General features: G+C 36.0%; 2 protein-coding genes and 1 long non-coding RNA gene across 4 annotated transcripts; 2 read left to right on the top strand and 1 right to left on the bottom strand.

Moving 5' to 3' along the window:
* The first annotated feature begins 2,786 nt into the window (after positions 1-2,786).
* LOC139896537 (uncharacterized) lies at positions 2,787-5,697 on the top strand. Its single transcript, XM_071879186.1, has 9 exons — positions 2,787-2,858; positions 2,995-3,075; positions 3,154-3,228; positions 4,281-4,364; positions 4,544-4,613; positions 4,700-4,791; positions 4,962-5,003; positions 5,391-5,471; positions 5,575-5,697. Exons 1-9 carry the CDS (start codon positions 2,838-2,840, stop codon positions 5,653-5,655), a joined length of 627 nt encoding a protein of 208 aa, XP_071735287.1. The 5' UTR covers positions 2,787-2,837; the 3' UTR covers positions 5,656-5,697.
* Positions 5,698-6,334: 637 nt separating this feature from the next.
* LOC139896536 (protein AE7-like 1) lies at positions 6,335-14,234 on the top strand. The gene is made up of 5 exons (XM_071879185.1): positions 6,335-6,498; positions 6,674-6,777; positions 8,611-8,707; positions 13,910-13,955; positions 14,125-14,234. Exons 1-5 carry the CDS (start codon positions 6,358-6,360, stop codon positions 14,223-14,225), a joined length of 489 nt encoding a protein of 162 aa, XP_071735286.1. The 5' UTR covers positions 6,335-6,357; the 3' UTR covers positions 14,226-14,234.
* A 455-nt stretch (positions 14,235-14,689) lies between these two features.
* LOC139896535 (uncharacterized) lies at positions 14,690-21,987 on the bottom strand. Of its 2 annotated transcripts, none has more exons than XR_011776268.1 (3): positions 21,636-21,987; positions 15,034-15,956; positions 14,690-14,942 (listed from the first exon to the last, which is right to left on the bottom strand). It is a non-coding gene; the product is annotated as an uncharacterized lncRNA (long non-coding RNA). The 2 variants fall into 2 exon arrangements; XR_011776267.1 differs by having other exon boundaries at positions 15,042-15,956.
* Between the last annotated feature and the right edge of the window lie 1,213 nt (positions 21,988-23,200).

Raw genomic sequence — 23,200 nt, 5'->3', positions numbered from 1 at the left:
CAATAGCAAAATCCCTCACTTTTAAGAAGTGGAGGTCTTTGCATGGAACATCCTTCACTATAGTTCAAGTTCTCAAATTTTTGTTCCATGATCTTAAACTCTAAAATTTGCAAAAATTAGTTTTTATTTCGAATTAGTAATTTTTGACAAAACGTTTAGAGCAACCGCTCTGATACCAATTGTAAGTAACTAGAGAGGGTGAATAGTTACTTAGTCGATTTAAAAAAAAATTATTTAGCGTTTTGTTGAACTTGGACTTGATATAGTGTGATTTGAAATGTTTGTTCTCCAATAATACTAACAATACAAATATAAGTTAAATTGTAAGTAAAAAGATAAGAGAAGAGAGAACAAACACAATGTTTTATAGTGATTCGGGAAGATGTTAACTAATCTTCCTTAATCTACTCCTCAATTCTACGAATTGAGATTTTTCTTCATTATGATACTCCAAACTCGGTGGAGTGTCCGGATACAACACTAGTACTTCGATAAGCCGCTCCTTGTGAACTCTTACGTCCCTTTGAAGACTTCACAAATACCTATAGCTCTTACCACAAGATCCTAATGAACTTTATCCTAGTGAAAACACAACTATCCTCTAGATCCCTTTAAGAAGATAGTTTACAAGTAAACTTACAACTTTAAGCTTACAAGTACTCTTGCTAGAATCACTCTAAAAGATTACAAATTAAGTATAAGAATGATATCAGTAAGTATGAGAAAATATGAGTGCAAGAGGTGAGTCTTCAAATGCTTCAAGGCTTGGCTTTTATAGGGAAGAGAAATCTGCCTGGAAGTCATACGGCTCACTGTACGGTCGACCGTGGTTCGACCGTGTACTCCTGACATCTGATTCTTATGGCCGTTTTTGTCGTTTGAAATTTGTCATTTTGCCTTGTTGAGTAGCTGCAACTAGTGGCCAATTACTTCTGAAATTATCCTCATTACCCTTTATGTTTTGGCCATTAGCTTGGAAGTTGACATGAGCTTCAAAGAGGAAAGTCTTCAATCCTTGACCAATTGTCATTAATTACCAAAAGGGATAATTGCAGATTTTTGTCTCTTGACAAACCATTAACTTCCAAAAATCTTCATCAACCTTCTTAATCACTTGTCATTTAGTTTATGGGAGTTTCTTGCCCTTTAGAATATTGTTACAACTTAATTGAACTAGTTTGAATCTAGTTTGAACATGATGATTCTTGTTACAACTTGACTAGATTTAACTAATTACATACTTGCACAAATAATGATACATAGAACTAATGGGAGAGCAACTCTTTAATTGAGACTTTAATGACCATTATTAGTATGTTTAAATGATACTATGAATTGGGGTAAAGGGATATGACACTTGAGTGTTGTAGCCTAAATCAAGCTTGAAATATCATTAAGATGTCATTAGGTGTGATTAATGAAAATTTACATCTTTTGGTTGAAAACTCTTTTAAGATCAAATAAGGCAACTATATTAAGCATGTTTAAAAAGGTTTTATAAATTATAGATGCCGGGAACTAGTCAAACTTTATTTGATCAAGATTGGTGACAGAAGGAACTGCGGTCGGGCTGCGGTCGTCCGTGAGGTCAGCCGTGGGTTTGCAGTTTTTGAATAACTTGGACTCGTTGGTGCAGGACACACACGGTTGATATCACGGTCGACCGTGGTACAGCCGTGTAGCAATTTTCACAAAATAATTTCTTTATTATTGGTCTTTTGCTAGAGATAGTTTAGGCTCATGAACTCATGTCGTCCTACATATGATTTGACTTCTCAGTTTTTGTGTGTCATCATCAAAACAAAGTAATTATCTTTTGAGTATTATGCTTTGAATCTTAACCAACATTGCCATCAATCTCTACCAAGCTTTCAGTAACCAAACACAGTGAAGTTTAAGGTTTGAAATCTGAGCCGTTGATGGAATCTGAGCCGCGACCACCGCCATCTCAGTTTGATTAGAAACCACTACTCGTTGATGGTTCGATTTTAAGTCTTTTTCTTTTTTAGATCTATCAATAACCACCACCGTCACCGCCGATCGGGTCAATTGCAAAATCTCCGCCGTCACGATGATGATTAGACTTTTGCTTGTCAGAGCAAAAATGGTATGACATGAAACTGATGGAGTGTTTGATATTAATTTGAGTTTTTAGATCTATTAGATTTGATCATGATTTGGTAATGGTGAAGGAGATATAGAAGAATGAAATTGGAAATAGATAAAAAAAAAAAAAATGAATGAATGAAATGGGATCTGTAAAAAATACTGTATAAGTTTTAAGAGAAAATTAGAAAATTACATTATTTAAATAAAAATGATTGGAAAGACAAAAATACCCTCACATGTCTCACACATGGGATGGGATAACGGAAAAATTGGACAGATTGTTGACGGAGGGACGACCGGAGTTACAAAGTAAAAGTTCAGGGACGACGCCGACAAAAAAAAGGTTTAAGGATGACCTAAGAAGACTGGATACAAGTTTAGGGACGACGAGAGTAATTTTGTCTTTTCCGTGTGAAAAAGATAATATAAATAAAAAATTTCTTATGATGAAATTTGTTAGTAAACAACCTTACACAAAGATGGGCTTGGTTTAGGGCTTATTATATTTAAATTTAAAGGCCCAAATGTAGTAAGACCTTATCCAAAACTCCAAAATAACGAGCATAATAATAATAATGTGAAAATACTCAAGGGACCATTTCTGCACATTCTAAAAGTGATACAAAAGTTACTAGCTTTGCCGCCAGTTAGGTCCACAAATTTTATCCTTCCATTCTTCGATTGCGGGATACATTTAGGATTACTTGAAATTGGTACAATTAACATCAATGGCGAACCCAAAATTTAAGGTATGCTGATGTTAATGCCTGTAGCCTCTACTAATGACCTTATGACCACTTATCCAGAAATTGGTTAATTGCTAAACCCTAGTTTTTGTTGATTTTGAATATTTAGTTAATTTGTTTTGTTTCAAAAATGTTGAAGGATGCGAAGATAATTTTAGGTTCATCTTCAATGGCTCGTAGGGAAATATTAAAGGAGATGGGATATGATTTTACAATTATGGTGAGTCACCTACTATTAAAATATTCATTTATTTATTCTGCATAAAAATTGATTTAATTTTAATTCAAGTTTTTTTAGACTGCAGATATTGATGAGAAGAGTATTAGGAGGGAAAAACCAGAGGATCTGGTTGTGGCTCTAGCTGATGCTAAGGTCCTTTTTTTTTCTTTTCTTTTAATTTCCAAGTATTTATCTGTTTAAAGTTGAAACAAATGCTATGATGATTTATGCTTCATTCATTCATATGTTACACTGAAAAGAGGTTATCTTTCTTTTAATTTAGCTGCTAATAATCACTTGGGGTCATAATCAAGAGGGAAGCACTTTTTTGGGTGAAAGGGGAAGCAAATTATTTTTTTTTATTTTTTCGTTTTATGAAAAAACTTTGTTCACGAACATTATAGATTAGATGAAAATATGAACATTTAAAAGAGAAACTTTGTGATGAATGTCATTATTTTGACGGGAAAACGCTCGAAGAAAAAAATAAAAACATTCAATGCAATGAATGTTTTGCTGCTGAGTTTATTTGCATCGTTTTGTTTTTATCTTGTGTGAAGTGTTTTTTTGAATTTAGCCCGATTTAGAGTTTAGGGTTTAGGGTTTTGGGTTGAGGGTTTACTCCGTAAACCCTCAACCCAAAACCCTAAACCCTAAACCCTAAACTCTAAATCGTTCGTGTTAAAATATTCAATCTAAACCCTAATTTCTAAACCCTAAACCCTAATTTCTAAACCCAAAACCCTAATTTCTAAACCCTAATAGCTAAACCCTAATTTATAACCCCCTAATTTCTAAACCCTAATTTCTAACCCCTTAAAAAAAACTCAGCAGTAAAACATTCAATGCATTGAATGTTTTTATTTTTTTCTTCGAGTGTTTTCCCGCTAAAATAATGACATTCATCACAAAGTGTCTTTTTTAAATGTTCATATTTTCATCTAATCTATAATGTTCGTGAACAAAGTTTTTTCAAAAAACGAAAAAAAATACTTCCCCCCAAAAAAGTGCTTCCCTCTTGATTAAATCTCTAATGACTTGAATGATTGGATCAATTTTATGAACATTAGAATGATTTGGCTAGTTTATTTGCGCCATTGATGTATTTTGTTTGTGTGTCAAACTTGTAGTCAACTTCTATCTGATAGTGGAGTAATTTGTTAATTGTTCTTATATCAGTAATTTATTTATTACATAATTATCAGGCTGATGCCATCATTGCAAGGCTTGGAATCACTGGTCATAAAGAGGAAAATGCACACCCAACACTGCTCATAACAGCCGATACAGTATGCTTTATTTTCGTCTCTTGTTTCATCAATCTGTGTTTATACAAGGCTTGTGAAGTCTCACAAGAAGCATGGTGCATGTTAAGATGTTAAAAGTATCTGAAGAACAGTAAATACTAAATTGTTCATCATTAATACATTGTGCGGTGTTCCTTAACTACATTTTATTCAATTTGGAGGTGGTGGTGTATGAAGGGATGATTCGAGAAAAACCATCAAGCAAGGAAGAAGCTCGTCATTTTGTCAAAGGTTTGCTCATTTTTCCTGTTAATAAGTACTTAATTTCAGAAAACATTGAATTAAATTTACGTGTTATCTTGTGGTGTGTTACACAGGATATTCAGGTGGTTGTGCAATCGTTGTAGGATCTGTAGTAGTAACTAACCTTACCACAGGGATCAAGAAACGTGGATGGGATAGGTCGGAGGTATTCATTTTCTGCATTTTCTGTCTCTACATTTCCAATAAAAGATCAAAGAACAATCTATTAAAGGTTTTTGAAAAGCCAATTATAATTGAGTTTCTGTCAGAAGAATGCGAGGTCTTAAATTTTCTTAATCTCTATACATTTGGCTGATTCTTGTTGCTGTGATGCAGGTCTATTTTCATGATATACCTGATGAGGTCATCGATAAACTGGTAATGTGAAAGTAAACAATACTTACCTTCAATATTGACTGTTACCTAAATCTTCTAAATACCTTCAATGTTGACAAGTTAAATGAATGCAAATATCTGTATGCTTTGTAGTTATTTTCCATATCAAAACATTCCTTTTTTTTTTGAAAGGCAACTCACACACCCAACACCTATTAATCCATCAATTTGCTTATGACGGGGCTTGAACCCCAACCTCTTTGGTTGAAAGGCTCCGCGAATACTGCTAGTTTATAAGCCCTTTGGTCGTTTCAAAACATTTCTTGAAAAGTAAACATGCCAATTTTTCATGGTAAATGATAGATTTAACCCTTTTGTGCACCAATAGAAATGTTTTTGCTGGAGGATTGATTTTGGTTGGTGTGGTAGGTAGAGGAGGGGGTAACGCTCAATGTTGCTGGAGGACTGATGCTCGAGCATCCACTAACGGCTCCGTTTGTTGATACCGTGGTTAGTTCCTTTAATATCCGACCTCAATCAACATATGTACATGTATATGTACTTCATATAATAGTACAGTACAACTTTTAAAATCCGGTTCCCTTAACTGTAGATTGGAACTGCTGATGGTGTTATGGGACTCTCTAAATCTCTTACCGAGAAGTTACTTGAGGAATCTCTCGAGTCATCATAGCTGCACAAGTGTAACCCTTTCAAAAACCACGAATATGAGCAGTCATATGTATATTAGCTAATGGCTTATTACCATGAAATTTGAATACAGGCTGGTTAACTTTGTCATCTTCCAATGTACTTTCAAAATCCATTTCATTGATACTTAAAAGCACTTGGACATCCTAACTTTTCTTAAATATATCAGAATTTGTAATTCTATTTTAATATATATCAGTAAATACTAAATTAAATTAATAAACATTAAATTCAGATTCAGATGAAATATATAAGAAAATTGTAGCTTAATTAAACAAAGTTTGACGTATGATATAGATTACACATTATCAGAAATTTAATCAAAAAAGTTTGTAGTAAGGAAAGGAATGAAAGTAATCAAGTATGGTTAGATGAATAATTAGTTGCTACGGATACGGAGTATAATATTTTTATTAGCTAATCATTATCTTTATTCACATGTTTGTTATGAACGGACCCAACTTAATTTGGCGACTTTTTTAACAGGGTAAAAAGGTCATTTAAGTAAGTATTTCCGCGTTTAGAAAACGAATTACAATTGGACTAATAACCTGTGGGCAAGGTACCCAGTTTCTGGAAGGGGTAAATTTGGAAACTCCAAACTTCAAACTGCAATAAACAAACAAGTTAAATACAGTATAAATTCAGAATCATCGTAAAAAATGAAATAAAAAAAAATTCAACGATGACTCTAGGATTGATAAATGCGAATCCAATAGTACGTGAAAAGAAAGAAAGAATCAATCGAGTGACAACAACAGATGCTGCTGTGAATCATCATCATCATCATGAAGCAGCCGTTGTTGATGCTCTTGATATTTATGATATCCTTTTTTTTTTTTTTTGTTGAATATATTGATATGTGAATGATTCTGTATCGAGTTGTTTTAGCTCCGTTAGTTGTTCACAATTTTGATTTACTAAATTGCTGGTAATTTGTGAAATTTGAAATATATATGTTATTTGAAGTTATAAAAGTGATCTTTGACGTTTAGATAAATTATGTGAGGGATATAAGAGATCCGGAGCATCCGTATTCGTTGGAGCAGCTCAGTATACTTTCTGAGGAATCTATCACCGTCAATGAGAAGCTCGGCAGAATACTGTGAGTTTTTGTTATATATAAATCAATATTGAATTGAATTTATTGATTGTTTAGCATAGCATGATTGTCGTAGAGTAAATATTTTATAAGTAGAAGTTAAAATATGCATCGGCTAATATTAAATACGGAGTATATTTATCTCTCTCTTTTTTTTTGGTAAATATTTTATAGAAGTTTAAATGTACGGCTAATATTAAATACAGAGTATATTTATCTATGAGTATGTTTGGTAAGGATATTTTTTTGAGCTTCTAATTTTTATGATAAAAAAACTCTTATCTAATGAAAAGGTTTCTTTGGTTAAAAGAGCTTAAAAATTTAAATTGATGGAAAAAGTTAGAAGCTAGAAGCTCCTAAACTAGGTTTTCAGTTTACTTTTTTCTAACAGTTTCAGCTATTCTGTCAAACACCTAAATGTATATAAAAAGCTACCAGCTATTATGTACTCCGTATAAGCTATCAGTTATCAGCTAGATTTACCAAACATACCCTCTATAAGCTCACTAGAAGCACAATTAGGTGGCATGAAAGGGTCCGAAACGATTATATCGAGTATATTTACGTAAATCAGTTTGATTTTCAGTTCTTTTGATTAATTCGGTTCAGTTTGTCCGGTTTTAAATTTCTGAGAGCAAAACTGAAAACCGAATTGAAATTTAAAACTGAGACCGAACCTCAAACTGCATTTGAATTCGGTTTAGTTCCGTTAAAGGCGAAAAACATTGGTAAATCTAGAATCGAAACTCAAATGGGTATGAAATTTGAGTGGTACTTCGTAATTTTATTTTTCAAAAAATGAATATTAGACTCTTAATATTAAAACATATGGGTTCATATCTTTAAATTTAATAGTCCATATTCAATTTAAGTCGTACTTTGTAAAAATATTCAAAACTAGTGTGGTCCTTGAACCCCACACCCTTCTCACTAAATTCGCCCCTATCGCAAAACCAACAAAATCATAATTTATCCCAAAAAAAAAAATCATAAAAATCAATTTTTAATTCGACAGTTGATGATACCGACTTCAAAATTGCAAAACCGAAAACCAGAGTGAAAACCAAATTCAGACTTGTAAACTAAAACGAAACTGAAGTGAAATTCAGTTTAAGTTTATTTTGGGTTTTTAGTTTTCGGGTTAAATGATTTAATCCGAGTATTTAACACTCCTATACTCGCCCTCTCCGAATTGGGATTTCTAAAGTGACCATACTCCATTATTAGATTCTTATTAAACCATGGGGTTTGTGGACAATAGTGTTTTCATTTTAGGATGGCTCTATTTATCGAGTCAACAGCAAACGTCGATTTATTGGCGACTTGACTGTCGCTTAGAACCTAAATTGAATTCCAGACAGGTTTAAAACCCATGAAAATTTGATTCTTCCGCTTTCATGGCGTCTCACACTTTTTTTGTTTTTGTTTTTAACCTACTTATTGGCCGGAGATCCATTCGGAAGCAATATCTCTATTCATAGAACATTGAGATGGAGGACTTTCTCTACTCTTAGGGTGTGTCACTCTGGGTGGAGAAATGACTTCTCTTTATTCTAGGATAGGGGAAGGACCCTCGTACCCCTCTCTTGTGGGATTGGGTTTTGTTGGGGTAGTGTTATCATTTTAGATTTGGATTTTAGGGAAAATAATATTGTAAGCTTAACAGCATGTAAAGTCAGATGCCTTTGAATCACTTAGTTTATATAATTCAGTTTTTTTGACACAGTTTATGAAGGATACTTGATAATGTTGTGGCATATGTTGGTAACAAATTGGGATATAATCTTTTTTGAATGTGGCACATTGTTGATATATACTTTATTTACTTGCTGGTAGGATAAGTTTCACTCCAACAATTCAGCACTGCAGTATGGCAACTGTAATTGGTCTATCCCTCAGAATTAGACTCAAGGATTGTTTCCCTCATTTCAAGGTCAGCCATCTCAAGCTTTTACCCGGCCCGAATTACTCATATTTTAAAATGTTTCTCTTATGTTGAAATAATAAGGTCAAGTATGGGAGGCAATATTAGGTGAGTTCTATAGTCAACAAACACATGCAAAGTTGTGTTTTGAAGACTTTTGTGCACAAATTATTTACCATGATGCCATTCTCTTCTACTATAAATACATGATCTTGCAAGCTTCAAAATGCATCCCAACACATTCTTCCTTCATGTGTTCTAGTAGTCTAATAGAGAGTTTGTGAGATATATCTCCTAATTACAAGAGATATAAAACTTGGTACTTATCCTTGTAATTAGAGCGAAGTGTAATTCCTATTATTCATATTAGTGAAACGTTTCTTTCCTTGCCCGTGGTTTTTACCCTATTGGGGTTTTCCACGTTAAATCTTGGTGTTTCTTTATTGTCATTATTTCAAGTATTACTAGCAGGTTTGCTATAATTCGGTGTCGCTTTTATCAATAAGTGGTATCAAGAGCTAAGGTCTAATATCTAGTGTGTATTAATCTACTTATCGTATGCTCTGTGGTTGCCACGGGAGTGGATCGTCCACATCAGAAAATAAGTAAGATTATTTTCACTCGGTAAAAGTCCTTGGGTGTTATTTCAAGAAAAATAGTATTGTCGAAAAGAAGATTGTAATTATAGCAATGTCTACGAAATTTGAAATTGAAAAATTTAACGGGAGTAATTTCTCGTTATGGAAATTAAAGATGAAAGCTATCCTGAGAAAGGATAAGTGTTTGGCGGCCATCAGTGGACGTTCCGCTGAAGTCACTGATGAAAAATGGGAAGAGATAGACGGCCAGGCTATCGCAAATCTTCATCTGGCACTAGCAGATGGCGTTTTGTCTAGCATAGAAGAAAAGAAGACGGCGAAAGAGATTTGGGATCACCTCGTAAAATTGTACGAGACCAAATCACTCCACAACAAGATATTCCTTAAGAGGAAACTTTATGCGCTACGCATGAATGAATCTACTTCAGTTAATGAGCACATTAATTCTTTGAATACTCTATTTTCTCAACTCGCTTCGTTAAGTTGCAATATAGAGCCAAAAGAACGTGCTGAACTTTTACTTCAGAGTCTACCTGACTCGTATGATCAACTCATTATTAACTTAACCAATAATGTTCTCTCGGAGTATCTAGTCTATGATGAAGTTGCGGCTGCTATTCTAGAAGAAGAAAATCGGCGCAATAACAAGGAGGACAAACATGCCGGTTCACGACAAGTGGAGGCCTTGGTGATGTCAGGAGAGAGATCAACGGAACGTGGCCCAAGTGGGAGTCACAATCATGGTAAACCGAAGTCTAAAAAGAAGAAGACCTATACATGCTACAATTGTGGCAAGAAAGGTCACCTGAAGAAGGATTGCAGGAGTTTAAATAACTCAAATCCTCAAGGAAATATTGTAAGCACTTTAGATGATGGGACTGCTTTGGTTAGTGAAGCAGTGGTAGCAAATGAAGGCAGAAAGACATTTGTTGATGTCTGGTTATTTGACTCGGGAGCTACTTTTCACATGACCCCTAGAAGAGAATGGTTCAAACAATATGAACGTATCTCAGGAGGATCTGTATACAGTTGCAATGATCATGAACTAAAGATCATTGGAATTGGAGATATCATTCTGAAGATGCACGATGGTACAGTTCGTACTATTCAAGGTGTACGACACGTGGAGGGTTTGAAGAAGAACTTATTGTCTTTAGGACAATTGGATGATCTTGGTTGTAAAATGGTGATACATGAGAAGATCATGATAATCAAGAAAGGCGCGGTTGTACTTATGAAAGGAGAAAAGGTGGGTGCTAATTTATACATTCTGAAAGGCGAGACGGTACAGGAATCGGAAGCATCTGTTGCTTCGAATAGTTCAAGTGATAAAGTTGCTATGACATGGCATCAAAAGCTTGGACACATGTCTGAGCAAGGTATGAAGATTCTTGTTGAAAGAAATCTTATTCCTGGTCTTACAAAGGTATCGCTACCTTTCTGTGAGCATTGTGTAATCAGCAAGCAACATCGCCTGAAGTTTAACACATCAAATTCTAGAAGTAAATTGATTCTAGAATTGGTTCATTCTGATGTGTGGCAAGCACCAGTTCAATCCCTAGGAGGAGCAAAGTATTTTGTATCATTTATTGATGATTACACTAGGAGATGTTGGGTGTACCCAATTAAGAGGAAAGCAGATGTGTTTGAAGTTTTTAAAGTTTACAAAGCGCGGGTTGAACTTGATTCTGGTAAAAAGATCAAGTGTTTAAGGACGGATAATGGAGGAGAATACACTGGTGATGAATTTGATAAGTTCTGCAAACAAGAAGGTATCAAAAGACAGTTCACGACGGCATACACTCCTCAACAAAACGGAGTGGCAGAGCGGATGAACAGAACCTTGTTAGATAGAACAAGGGCGATGTTGGCAACTGCAAGCTTGGGGAAATCATTCTGGGCAGAAGCGGTCAATACTGCCTGTTACGTGATAAATCGGTCACCGTCAACTGCAATTGAGTTGAAGTCACCGATGGAGATGTGGACTGGAAAACCAGTTGATTATTCAGACCTTCATATATTTGGAAGTCCTGTGTACGCAATGTACAATTCTCAAGAAACGACAAAGTTGGATCCGAAGTCCAGAAAGTGTTTGTTCTTGGGGTATGCTGATGGAGTTAAGGGGTATCGCTTGTGGGACCCCACTGCCTACAAAGTAGTCATCAGCAGAGATGTTGTCTTTACAGAAGACAAAGATCTTGAAGATGTTAGCACGTCAAAAGAAACTATACCGATACAAGTGAGTAATGAATTTCATAAAGATTCTTCTGAAGCAGTACCAGAGCACGATGAAAATCAAGTAGTCGTTGATGAAGCTCCAGCGACTCGTATTTCTAATCGGGAAAGGAAACGTCCAGGGTGGCACTCGGATTTTATTATGGAAAGCAATGTTGCATATTGTCTTCTAACAGAGGAAGGAGAGCCAACAACTCTTCGCGAGGCACTGAATCATTCAGATGCATCTCAGTGGATGACGGCTATGCAGGAAGAAATTGAAGCTCTTCATAAAAATAAAACATGGGAACTTGTGCCATTGCCAAAAGGTAGAAAACCTATTGGAAATAAATGGGTGTATAAGATCAAGCGAAATGGCGATGATCAAGTGGAGCGGTATCGTGCAAGACTGGTGGTTAAAGGATATGCTCAGAAAGAAGGTACGGACTTTAATGAAATATTTTCTCCTGTGGTTCGACTTACAACAATTCGAGTAGTTCTAGCGATGTGTGCTACATTTGATTTGCATCTAGAGCAGCTAGATGTGAAAACTGCATTTCTTCATGGAAATCTTGAAGAAGAAATTTATATGCTTCAACCAGAAGGTTTTGAACTACAAGGAAAAAAGAACTTGGTTTGCAGGTTAAAGAAATCTCTGTATGGTCTCAAACAGGCGCCGAGATGTTGGTACAAGAGATTTGATTCTTTCATAATAAGCCTTGAATATAACAGACTTTATGCAGACCCTTGTGCATATTTCAAGAGGTTTGGGGACAATGATTTTGTCATTTTGCTGTTATATGTAGACGACATGTTGGTTGCAGGCCCCAACAAAGATCGTATTAATAAGCTGAAGGCTCAATTGGCTAGGGAGTTTGAAATGAAAGACTTGGGTGCCGCAAACAAGATTCTAGGGATGCAAATTCACCGAGACAGAGATAATAGGAAGATTTGGCTTTCTCAAAAGAATTATTTGAAGAAAGTCTTGCAGCGCTTCAATATGCAAGATAGTAAGCCAATCTCAACCCCACTTCCTACTAATCTCAAGTTATCCTCCGTTATGTGTCCTAGCAGTGAATACGAGAGGAAAGAGATGTCTCGCGTACCGTATGCATCAGCAGTGGGAAGTTTAATGTTCGCAATGATATGTACAAGACCAGACATTGCACATGCAGTGGGAGTAGTTAGTCGGTACATGGCGAATCCTGGTAAAGAGCATTGGAATGCGGTAAAAAGGATCCTTAAATATATCAAGGGAACCTTAGATGTTGCATTATGTTATGGGGAACCGAAATTTATTGTCAAAGGGTATGTTGATTCAGATTATGCAGGTGATATCGATAAAAGTAAATCTACCACTGCATATGTTTTCACACTTTGTGGTGGAATAGTAAGCTGGGTTTCAAAACTGCAGTCAGTTGTGGCGACGTCAACAACAGAGGCAGAATATGTAGCAGCTACTCAAGCTACTAAAGAGGCAGTATGGTTGAAGATGTTGTTGGAGGAACTCGGACACAAACAAAAGAATATCACTCTATTTTGTGACAACCAGAGTGCCTTGCATCTTGCAAGGAATCCGGCATTTCATTCAAAGACAAAGCATATACGAGTTCAGTATCACTTCGTTCGTGAGAAAGTGGAAGAAGGAACCGTGGATATGCAGAAAATTCATACTGACGACAATGTGGCCGATTTTCTAACAAAGTCAATCAACCGTGACAAGTTTATTTGGTGTCGTTCCTCATGCGGCCTAGCGGAAACGTAAGCAACATCATTGGCAAGGAAGGATTATCGTGTGAAGATTGATTGAGCTTCAATCAAATCTTCAAGTGGGAGATTGTTGAAATAATAAGGTCAAGTATGGGAGGCAATATTAGGTGAGTTCTATAGTCAACAAACACATGCAAAGTTGTGTTTTGAAGACTTTTGTGCACAAATTATTTACCATGATGCCATTCTCTTCTACTATAAATACATGATCTTGCAAGCTTCAAAATGCATCCCAACACATTCTTCCTTCATGTGTTCTAGTAGTCTAATAGAGAGTTTGTGAGATATATCTCCTAATTACAAGAGATATAAAACTTGGTACTTATCCTTGTAATTAGAGCGAAGTGTAATTCCTATTATTCATATTAGTGAAACGTTTCTTTCCTTGCCCGTGGTTTTTACCCTATTGGGGTTTTCCACGTTAAATCTTGGTGTTTCTTTATTGTCATTATTTCAAGTATTACTAGCAGGTTTGCTATAATTCGGTGTCGCTTTTATCAATATCTTACTCTTCCCTTGTTAACTACATTAAAAGTGTTTTGACTATCACTTCATCTGATGGTCACTAATACGTTGCGGATCTGTTGTTAATCTTTATATCTTTTGATGATGGAATGGAATATTACAGGTAGACATCAAAGTGGCTCCTGGATCTCATGCTGATGAAGAAGCAGGTAAAAGCTTATGCTATTGCTATCAATAGTTATTAATTTTATTAATCATGTGCTCAATTAGAAAACTTGATCTGCATACAACTCTCTTTATTATCCTGTAAATTAAGGATTCGTTTGCAGATCTAAAGAAATAAACTAAATTATGAATGATATTTATGTTACCGCACAGTGAACAAGCAATTGAATGACAAGGAAAGAGTAGCAGCAGCCATGGAGAATCCTAACCTTCGGCAACTTGTTGACGAGTGCCTTAACTCAAGCGAGCTCTGATCACTCTATCTACTCTAGCGTACAGTAAGCTTAGTTTGTGGCACATGTTTCAGATATTAACCAGTATGTTTTTTTGTTTTCATCAATGAAATGTGTCCTTTTTGAAAACTCCTAATTATCTTTTTCATGAGCGTCCAAAATCCTGTAATATTCCATCTGGTATTGAAAGCTCGGTTTTGTTCACAATTAGTGTTTTACAGTATGATTGTACTTTTAGCAATATGTAGCATTTGAGCCATGAGATGAGTACATGTGTTCTGTAACAATTGAAATGTTATTATAACCAATGGTTTTCATACTCTGTCCTTTTGATAGTTAATTAAAATGTTGGTATATTTCAAATTTAACACAAGTTAATTTTTAAGACATGCAACAATTCAAAACTTAGGACAATAATAAAAGAGAAAAACATTGTATAGTTCACCTTCAGATCAGAAACAACTCTTATTATAATGATCAATGGTTTTCATACTGTCTTCAGATTCAAACAAAATCTATCTACTAAAGAAAAAACCTATATTTCTGTTTTTGCTCCATTAACTCTTCAACAGGTAGAAATAACATAACATCAAGGAGGGTGGCACAATCTGATCAATCTTCCCCTGTTACTATTTTTAATAAATTCAACTAATGTTAGAAAATTGGAAACATCAACTGCAGATCAGACTTTTTAGCAAAACTGAGGAATGGTTGCAGAAAGTCAGATATAAACATCAACTGCAGAGCATAAAAAACCAGAGTTACATCAATTTGACCTCCTCAGTCATAATGTAAAATTGTAACGAAAATTGGAACTAACAAACATCACCCACTTACTATGACAAACTGAGAAAAGCAACGAGGAATTAGTCACTCGCTCGGTCTATGTTTGACGCAGAGTTGAGGTGCATAAGTACAAATTGTGGTACCGAAAGCAATGAATATCTCCCATTAAGTCTTCAATGCGCCTATTTATGTAATCGAATTGCTAAATCAACCTATTGTCATTACCAACAAATTTGTAAAGCCGGGGTATTTCAACAAATAAGCAACTACATTCTTTGATGCTTATACACCATTTATCCACCTATAATTAAGATTCATTGAAAGTATGCTACTTCAAATATTCAATTGTAACACAATAAGAACCTGGTGCTACAATCATAACGGTGGACTTGAGCACCTTTCTTTTAAAAGGGGTATGTTATGATAGCACATCCATATGTCCTGAAGGTTAAGAGACTATCATTACTTGTATATGATTAATACTTCACAGTGCAACTTTAAACCATTTGAAATTGACCAAAATAGATCCAAAAATTGGGTAGAATGAGCACCGTACTGCCATTAACACAATTAAGAACTAAATATCCAATACTTGAAAGCTAAAAAGTACAAAGATGGAGTTCCATTCAGAAAATTGTATTATACAATGAATGAACACAAAGCTTTGTAATCAGAAGATGGATAGCATGATAAAATGAAACTATAGACAATGTAATGACTTGCACTTTTCAAAATGTAGTAGTATATAACCTTATTGTAGACAAATGCTAAAATATTGATTAAAAGCGTGCAAACAACATAATTATGTGAAACTATCATAAGAATTGGAGTATATATATCGTAGTAAGACCAAACTGTTAAACGGTGGCATGTCATATTGTGGATTTACAAACAATGACATATAACTATGTAATAAACGTATATGGTAAACAGATTTGGGATTTGTTATATAGAGAAATTTTGTACCTTTTGTTGGAAGCTTCGACGAGCCCAACACACCCACTATAGAGGACCTAGATTATACTTGACTCACTACACCAACACTTTGACGTTGGTTAGCCTTTAATTTTATAAATCCTTAGTGCACAATGTACTTAGGCGACAGTGTCGACCATATATCTTTAGGCGGTATAACCGACCATGTATTACTTAGGCGGCAGAGCCGACCATATAATAAGAACAACAAAAGTGCACTAAGAACTTAAACACAAACTAAGGCTTGATCGGGAAACTTAACAAAAACACTTATATTAAATTTAAATTACAATTACAATATTACTTACAAGCTTTCTCTTCTCTACTTTCGCTAACTCACACTCTTCTTCTCTTCTTCACAACTCACTTCTTATTTCACTCTCACAACTTTCACTTACTCACACTCTACAAATGAAATCCTCACCCTTATTTATACTACTCCATGGAAGTTTCTAGAAACTAGATATTTCCATGGATATATATAAATATCTAGATATTTTTATACATATAAATATCTAGATATTTCTTACACACATAAATATCTAGATTTTTCTTTACATTTTAATATCTAGATATTTTTCATATACATATTAATATCTAGATATTTTACCCATATACATATACTAATTCCATATTATTCTAAATTTGCATTGTATTTTAACACTCCCCCTCAATGCAAATTTTCTTCCAACGATGTCTTGCAGACCATTCCAAGTGCTTCTCTGAATTTTGTAAACTTCGGTTTACTTAGGCTCTTGGTGAATATATCTGCAACCTGTTCATCTGTCTTTGTTGGCATCATCTTGATCTCTCCTTCAAGGACCTTCTCGCGAACATAGTGATAGTGCACTTCTATATGTTTTGTTCTCGCATGAAAGACTGGATTTTCTGCTAGACGAATAGCTGATAGGTTATCGCAGAAAAGCTTTACTTGATAATCTGTTGATTGATGAAGATCTTCCATTAGTTGCTTCAACCACATAATTTCTTGTGTTGCTGATGCTGTCGATCGATATTCTGCTTCAGTGCTTGACAAGGATACTGTTGGTTGTCTCTTGCTGCACCATGATATTACTCCCGATCCAAGACTAAACATGTATCCAGTTGTTGACCGTCGTGTATCATAGTCTCCAGCGTAATCGGCGTCACAATATCCAGTCACGTGACATTCTTTTGTTTTCTTGTACAAAATGCCAAAGTTAATAGTGCCTTTAACATACCTTAAGATGCGTCGTACAACATCAAGGTGAGGCTTCTTCGGATTGCTCATGTATCAACTAACCACTCCAACTGCATAAGATATGTCTGGCCGGCTTAGTGTGAGATAAATAAGACTTTCGACCATCTTTCGATACATGGTAACATCTTGAAGACTTTTTCCTTCATCTGCTCGTAGTTTTGTATTCGGATCCATCGGAGTTGAGATAGGTTTGCAATTAAGCATTCCGTACTTTTGTAAAAGATCTCGCGCATATTTCTGTTGTCCCAGAAATAATCCTTCTCTTTTCTGCTCTATTTCGAGTCCAAGAAAATGTTTGAGTTCTCCAAGCTCCTTCATATGAAATCTGATAGACAGATTCTCTCTTGTTCTTTGAATCTCCTCATAGTGATCTCCTGTGATGATTAAGTCATCCACATATACTAGCACTATGACTAGTTTTCCTTGATCTTGTTTCACAAATAAACTAGAATCTGAAGGAGCAACTGTGAAACCACTTTGTACTAAGAACTCGCCAATCTTCCCGTACCAAGCTCTTGGAGCCTGCTTCAAGCCGTATAGTGCTTTCTTTAATTTGCAGACATGTTCAGGATGGATCTTGTTCTCAAAGCCTCTTGGTTGCTCCATATAAATGTTTTTGTCGAGTTCTCCATGTAAGAAAGCGTTCTTGACATCCATCTGCCATAACTTCCAAGATTTGCTAGCTGCTAAAGCTAGTAGAACTCGAATTGTTGTGATCTTTGCCACCGGACTAAATGTTTCTTCATAATCCAGCCCATATTGTTGAGAAAAACCTCTAGCAACAAGTCGAGCTTTATACCTTTCAATGGAGCCATCTGATCGAGTCTTCACCTTGTAAACCCATTTACAAGATATTGGTTTTACATCTTTTGGCTTTGGAACTAAACTCCATGTCTGGTTTTCTTTTAGTGCATTAATTTCTTCTTCCATCGCTTTCTGCCATTCTTGACTTTGTGCTGCTTCTTCATAAGTGGAAGGCTCAATAGGTATTGATTCATCCACATGAGCAGTATTGGCATACCTCGGATTAGGTTGCCTAGGCCTTGTTGATCTCCGTAATTCTTGCACATGCTCCTCGGCATCCATTTGGCTTGGACGAACCTTTTCGGATGTAGATTGATGTACCCCAGTTTTCCATGGACTCGTTTCCTTAGAGTACGATCCATCTCCTTCTTTAATTGGATCCGATATGTGCTCTTTATGTTCTTCTTTCTCTTCTGGACCTTCTTCTAATCCATGAGATTCTGGAAGCTCTATCTTTTGAGGTGACCACCATGAAGAAGCTTAATCAAATACCACATTTCTTGTAGTATGACACTTTCCAGTATTTGGATCACAACATCTCCATCCTTTTCTTGATTCATCATAACCGACAAAAATGCATCGAATTGCCTTCTTATTAAATTTGCTTCGTAGATGATCTGGTACGAAGACGTAACATACACATCCAAAAACCTTGAGATGGTTGACGGTTGGCTTGATCTTCCATAATTTTTCATAAGGTGAAATATACCCCAACTTTGTTTGTGGGAGTCTGTTAATCACGTACGACGCCGTCCTCATACATTCGGCCCAAAATCTACCTGGTACATTCTTACCATGAAGCATACTTCGACAAGTTTCGGCAAGGTGACGATTCTTGCGTTCCGCCACTCCATTCTGTTGTGGAGTATTGGGGCAAGTTAATTGCCTTCTGATCTTGTGCTTCTCAAGATACATATTGAACTCAGTCGATAAATATTCTCTTCCATTATCTGTGCGTAAGCACCGGATCTTAGTATTGAGCTCACTTTCTACCTTGTTCTTGAACTCTTTAAACTTCAGAAAAGTCTCCGACTTCTCCTTCATGAAGTAAACCCAAACATATCTTGAGAAGTCATCAATGTATGTCACCATATATTTCATACCTCCAAGTGATGTTTGTTTCACTGGGCCGAAGACATCTGAGTGTATGAGCTCTAGTGGTGTCTTGGACTGATGCTCTGACTCCTTGAATGGCAATTGATGAGCTTTGCTAAATTGACATCCAGCACATATTGTATCTGTTCGGATATCAATTTGAGGAAGCCCATTTACTATGCGTTTCACCATCATGTCCTTTAACTTATTGTATCTCACATGCCCAAGACGTTCATGCCACAGATCAGCCGTCTCATTCTTTCGAGTCTTATCCACATATGCTGTTTCAGCAGATAGTACATAAACTGACTCTATTCTTCTTCCTTGCATAATTGGATTGCCAACCACCTTCACTCTCTTGAATACGGACACATCTTCTGGTCCAAAGAGCACATAATTCCCTTCTGCTGTCAATTATGGTACTGACAGTAAATTCTTCTTTAGGCCAGGGACAAGATACACCTTCTCGAGTTGGAGCTTATGAGAGTCGCCTTCATTTGGAATTATTGTCTTTCCAATGTGAGAAATAGACAACCTTGAATTGTCGGCTGTCAACACGACTCTCTTTCCTTTGTAATCCTCCATTTCTTGCAGCTTCGTCTCATCATTGGTCATATGATTTGAGCACCCAGAATCAATGATCCAATCATCTTTGTAGTTTATTTTTGACTTTAAGGTTGCTGCAAGAGCTTGATCATCCATGTCAGCTTCAACGGAGAGTCCTGCTTCTGCATCCCATGTTTCCTCATTAATGGTTGCTTCGAATGTGACCTCTTTCTTCTCATCTCTTGCGGCGGCCACATTTCCTTCGAAAGTTCGCCTTCTGGGGAATCTACATTCTCGAGCAAAATGACCCTTCTTGCCACAATTGAAGCATTCACCATTCTTTCTCTTATCATTTTGCCTGTATTGTTGGCGATGATCTCTTCTTCCTTGTTGAGCTCCCCGAGCTCCCCCTGAAGTGTTGCCTTTTGACTTTGGGTGACTCTTCCATCCATATGTCTGACTTTCTTTCATCGCATCTTGTCTTCGAGATGTTGCTTTCTTCTTATTGGTGAAGAGTGCATCTTCTCCGTCTTTTATGGTTACTTCATTCATCTGCTTGGCTAATGCCTCTTGATTAGCCAATAAATTCTCCAGCTCTATTAATGATGGTTGAGTAGGCCATCCTCTCACAGCGGCTATAAATCTATTATACTCGGATCTTAAGCCATGGATGATAATTCTCTTCATCCTTGCATCACTCACTTTCTCTTCAGGAGCAAGCTGAGATATCTCACGGCAAATAGATTTCACCTTGGTGAAATACTGAGAAATAGATAGACTTCCTTGTGAGATACCTGCGAGCTCATTTTCCAAGAGCTGGAGTCGTGCTTCATTCTTCTTTGAAAATAATTTTTCAAAAGTTTCCCAAGCTGCCTTTGGTGTTTTCTCGTCACGGATGTGCTCCAATAGATCCTCCTCGATTGTAGTCTTCAATATAAATAAAGCCTTTCCGGCCTTGATGTTCCATTTTCTCAAGGCTTCGGCATTTTCTTTCGGTGGAGGCGTTGTGTCACTGCCAGCAACTATTTCCCATAAATCCTGTCCTTGTAGGTAGGATTCTATACAAGTCCGCCAATAACCATAGTTGTGGTTATTGAGACTCTTGATTCCACCGCTCGTACTTGCAAGATCTGCCATCATGACGTCCAACGTCCAATAAGCTTGGTCCCAGACCGATGAGCTTTCACAGTTCCTAACTGTGCTCCGACAGAATCTCCCGTAGAGCCTTGGTGAAAACAAGTCAATGTAAACGTCCAACGTTTACCGATGAGTACCTCCACTAGCAATGGTCCCAAACGACCCGCTCTGATACCAATTGTTAGAAGCTTCGACGAGCCCAACACACCCACTATAGAGGACCTAGATTATACTTGACTCACTACACCAACACTTTGACGTTGGTTAGCCTTTAATTTTATAAATCCTTAGTGCACAATGTACTTAGGCGACAGTGTCGACCATATATCTTTAGGCGGTATAACCGACCATGTATTACTTAGGCGGCAGAGCCGACCATATAATAAGAACAACAAAAGTGCACTAAGAACTTAAACACAAACTAAGGCTTGATCGGGAAACTTAACAAAAACACTTATATTAAATTTAAATTACAATTACAATATTACTTACAAGCTTTCTCTTCTCTACTTTCGCTAACTCACACTCTTCTTCTCTTCTTCACAACTCACTTCTTATTTCACTCTCACAACTTTCACTTACTCACACTCTACAAATGAAATCCTCACCCTTATTTATACTACTCCATGGAAGTTTCTAGAAACTAGATATTTCCATGGATATATATAAATATCTAGATATTTTTATACATATAAATATCTAGATATTTCTTACACACATAAATATCTAGATTTTTCTTTACATTTTAATATCTAGATATTTTTCATATACATATTAATATCTAGATATTTTACCCATATACATATACTAATTCCATATTATTCTAAATTTGCATTGTATTTTAACACCTTTCCATTGTCCGCGATAGTTAATCTTAGTGTTTAGCAGACTGAGTAATACTGTTGCTGCAGATTGCTTGTGGCACACAGGCACATATTCTAACAAAACAATCACAAAGACACACGAACACAAACCACACCTGGGAGGAGAACCCGACCAAGAACAACGTCGTCGTGCGTTCTCCTCCCAAACACCAAAAAATATCTTTTTTATTACGACCAGGTGTGACCTGCCATGTGAGCTCACCCAACATGGCAAAGGCCAATTAACGGACAACTATATACATACTGTTCCTTAGTTAAAATTACATCTACAGTAATAACCTGGTAGCATACTTCGTACTGCAATTCTCACATCATTAACATTAACATCAAGGTTACACAACAAACACATCAAATTCACCTCTGCAATTCAAAATTCGAGAACTTGATTACACGGAACAGAGCTCCGTGTAATGAAGGATTAAAAAACGATTACTATTAAAATTAAAATACTTTCTATCAATAAATGAAGGATTCTATAAACTGATACAAACTTCCGATGATCGTAAAGGCTCGAAAAAGTATACAATCTCAAAAGACCTAAGATCTAACCAGTGGCGGATCCAGGAATATAAAATACTGGGGGAAAAAAATTTGCAACCGTGACTATAAAAAACGAAGTTTACTATTATAATATACGGAGTAAATAAAAAACGGCTTAAATACGACAAACAAAAGTGCCAAAAATAGTGGTAAAACAACCACACAAAACTACCCAAAAAACTGCACGAAAACTACCCAAAAAACTACATTGTTCCTTTATTGAAGCACATCTTTTGAAAACATTGAATCACATCTTCATCTTTAACATTCGCCAGTGCTTCTCCTTCAACCACACAAATGATGTCTAACTGATTAATCATACATCATATATATATATATATACAAAATACACTTGCCTTTAAAAAATATACGGAGTAATAGATAACACAAAAATGAACCATCTAAATAGGTACTCCAGTTCGGAACTATCACTCAAACATAATACATGAACACAAAATCCTACACATTTAAGAACATATCATTCATTCATTCGCAAGTCAGCCTTGTACCTATCTTCGAACATACACACAAAATCACAACTACACAAGTTAATTTTAACCTAGATTTTGAAAACCCTAAATTAATTAAGTGAAAAAATCACCTGATTTAGTTCAAGGAAGTTATTGAGACTAGAAATTTAGTGGTAATTGGTGAATATCTCTCACATGTTTTGCTAAACATATGAACTCTAGAGTCTTGAATTTGAAGAATGGGAGCCAAGTTAGCCAACGACAACGCAAGTTGTTGCAGCTTCCAGGAAGTAAAAAGGTATGGTTTTTTGGGCCTAAAATCTAATATGGATCATCAATCTAATTTTTAATGGTCATGGACTTTTTGGACCTGGGTCAAATAAAAAATTTAAAATTTTTAACACTAAAAATTGATGGGCCATAGGGGTCATCCGACCCACCTTGACCCTACACAAATTCGCCCCTGGATCTAACTAACTCAAACCGAGCCAAAACAAGAGCGGTAATACCAGAGGCGGA

Source organism: Rutidosis leptorrhynchoides, chromosome 3 (assembly GCF_046630445.1).
Source record: "Rutidosis leptorrhynchoides isolate AG116_Rl617_1_P2 chromosome 3, CSIRO_AGI_Rlap_v1, whole genome shotgun sequence".
NCBI classification, from domain to species: Eukaryota; Viridiplantae; Streptophyta; class Magnoliopsida; order Asterales; family Asteraceae; genus Rutidosis; species Rutidosis leptorrhynchoides.
The sequence above is the reverse complement of the archived record's forward strand: the minus strand, read 5'-3'. Positions and strand labels throughout refer to the sequence as shown.

Excerpts from the sequence above, each read along its gene's own strand:
- LOC139896537 (XM_071879186.1), top strand. The coding sequence starts at position 2,838 with ATGGCGAACCCAAAATTTAAG. Across the intron at positions 4,365-4,543 it reads TGCTCATAACAGCCGATACA|GTGGTGGTGTATGAAGGGAT; the intron begins GTATGCTTTATT and ends TTCAATTTGGAG. Across the intron at positions 5,472-5,574 it reads CTCCGTTTGTTGATACCGTG|ATTGGAACTGCTGATGGTGT; the intron begins GTTAGTTCCTTT and ends CCTTAACTGTAG.
- LOC139896536 (XM_071879185.1), top strand. The coding sequence starts at position 6,358 with ATGACTCTAGGATTGATAAATGCGAATCCAATAGTACGTGAAAAGAAA. Across the intron at positions 8,708-13,909 it reads ATTGTTTCCCTCATTTCAAG|GTAGACATCAAAGTGGCTCC; the intron begins GTCAGCCATCTC and ends GGAATATTACAG. Across the intron at positions 13,956-14,124 it reads TCATGCTGATGAAGAAGCAG|TGAACAAGCAATTGAATGAC; the intron begins GTAAAAGCTTAT and ends GTTACCGCACAG.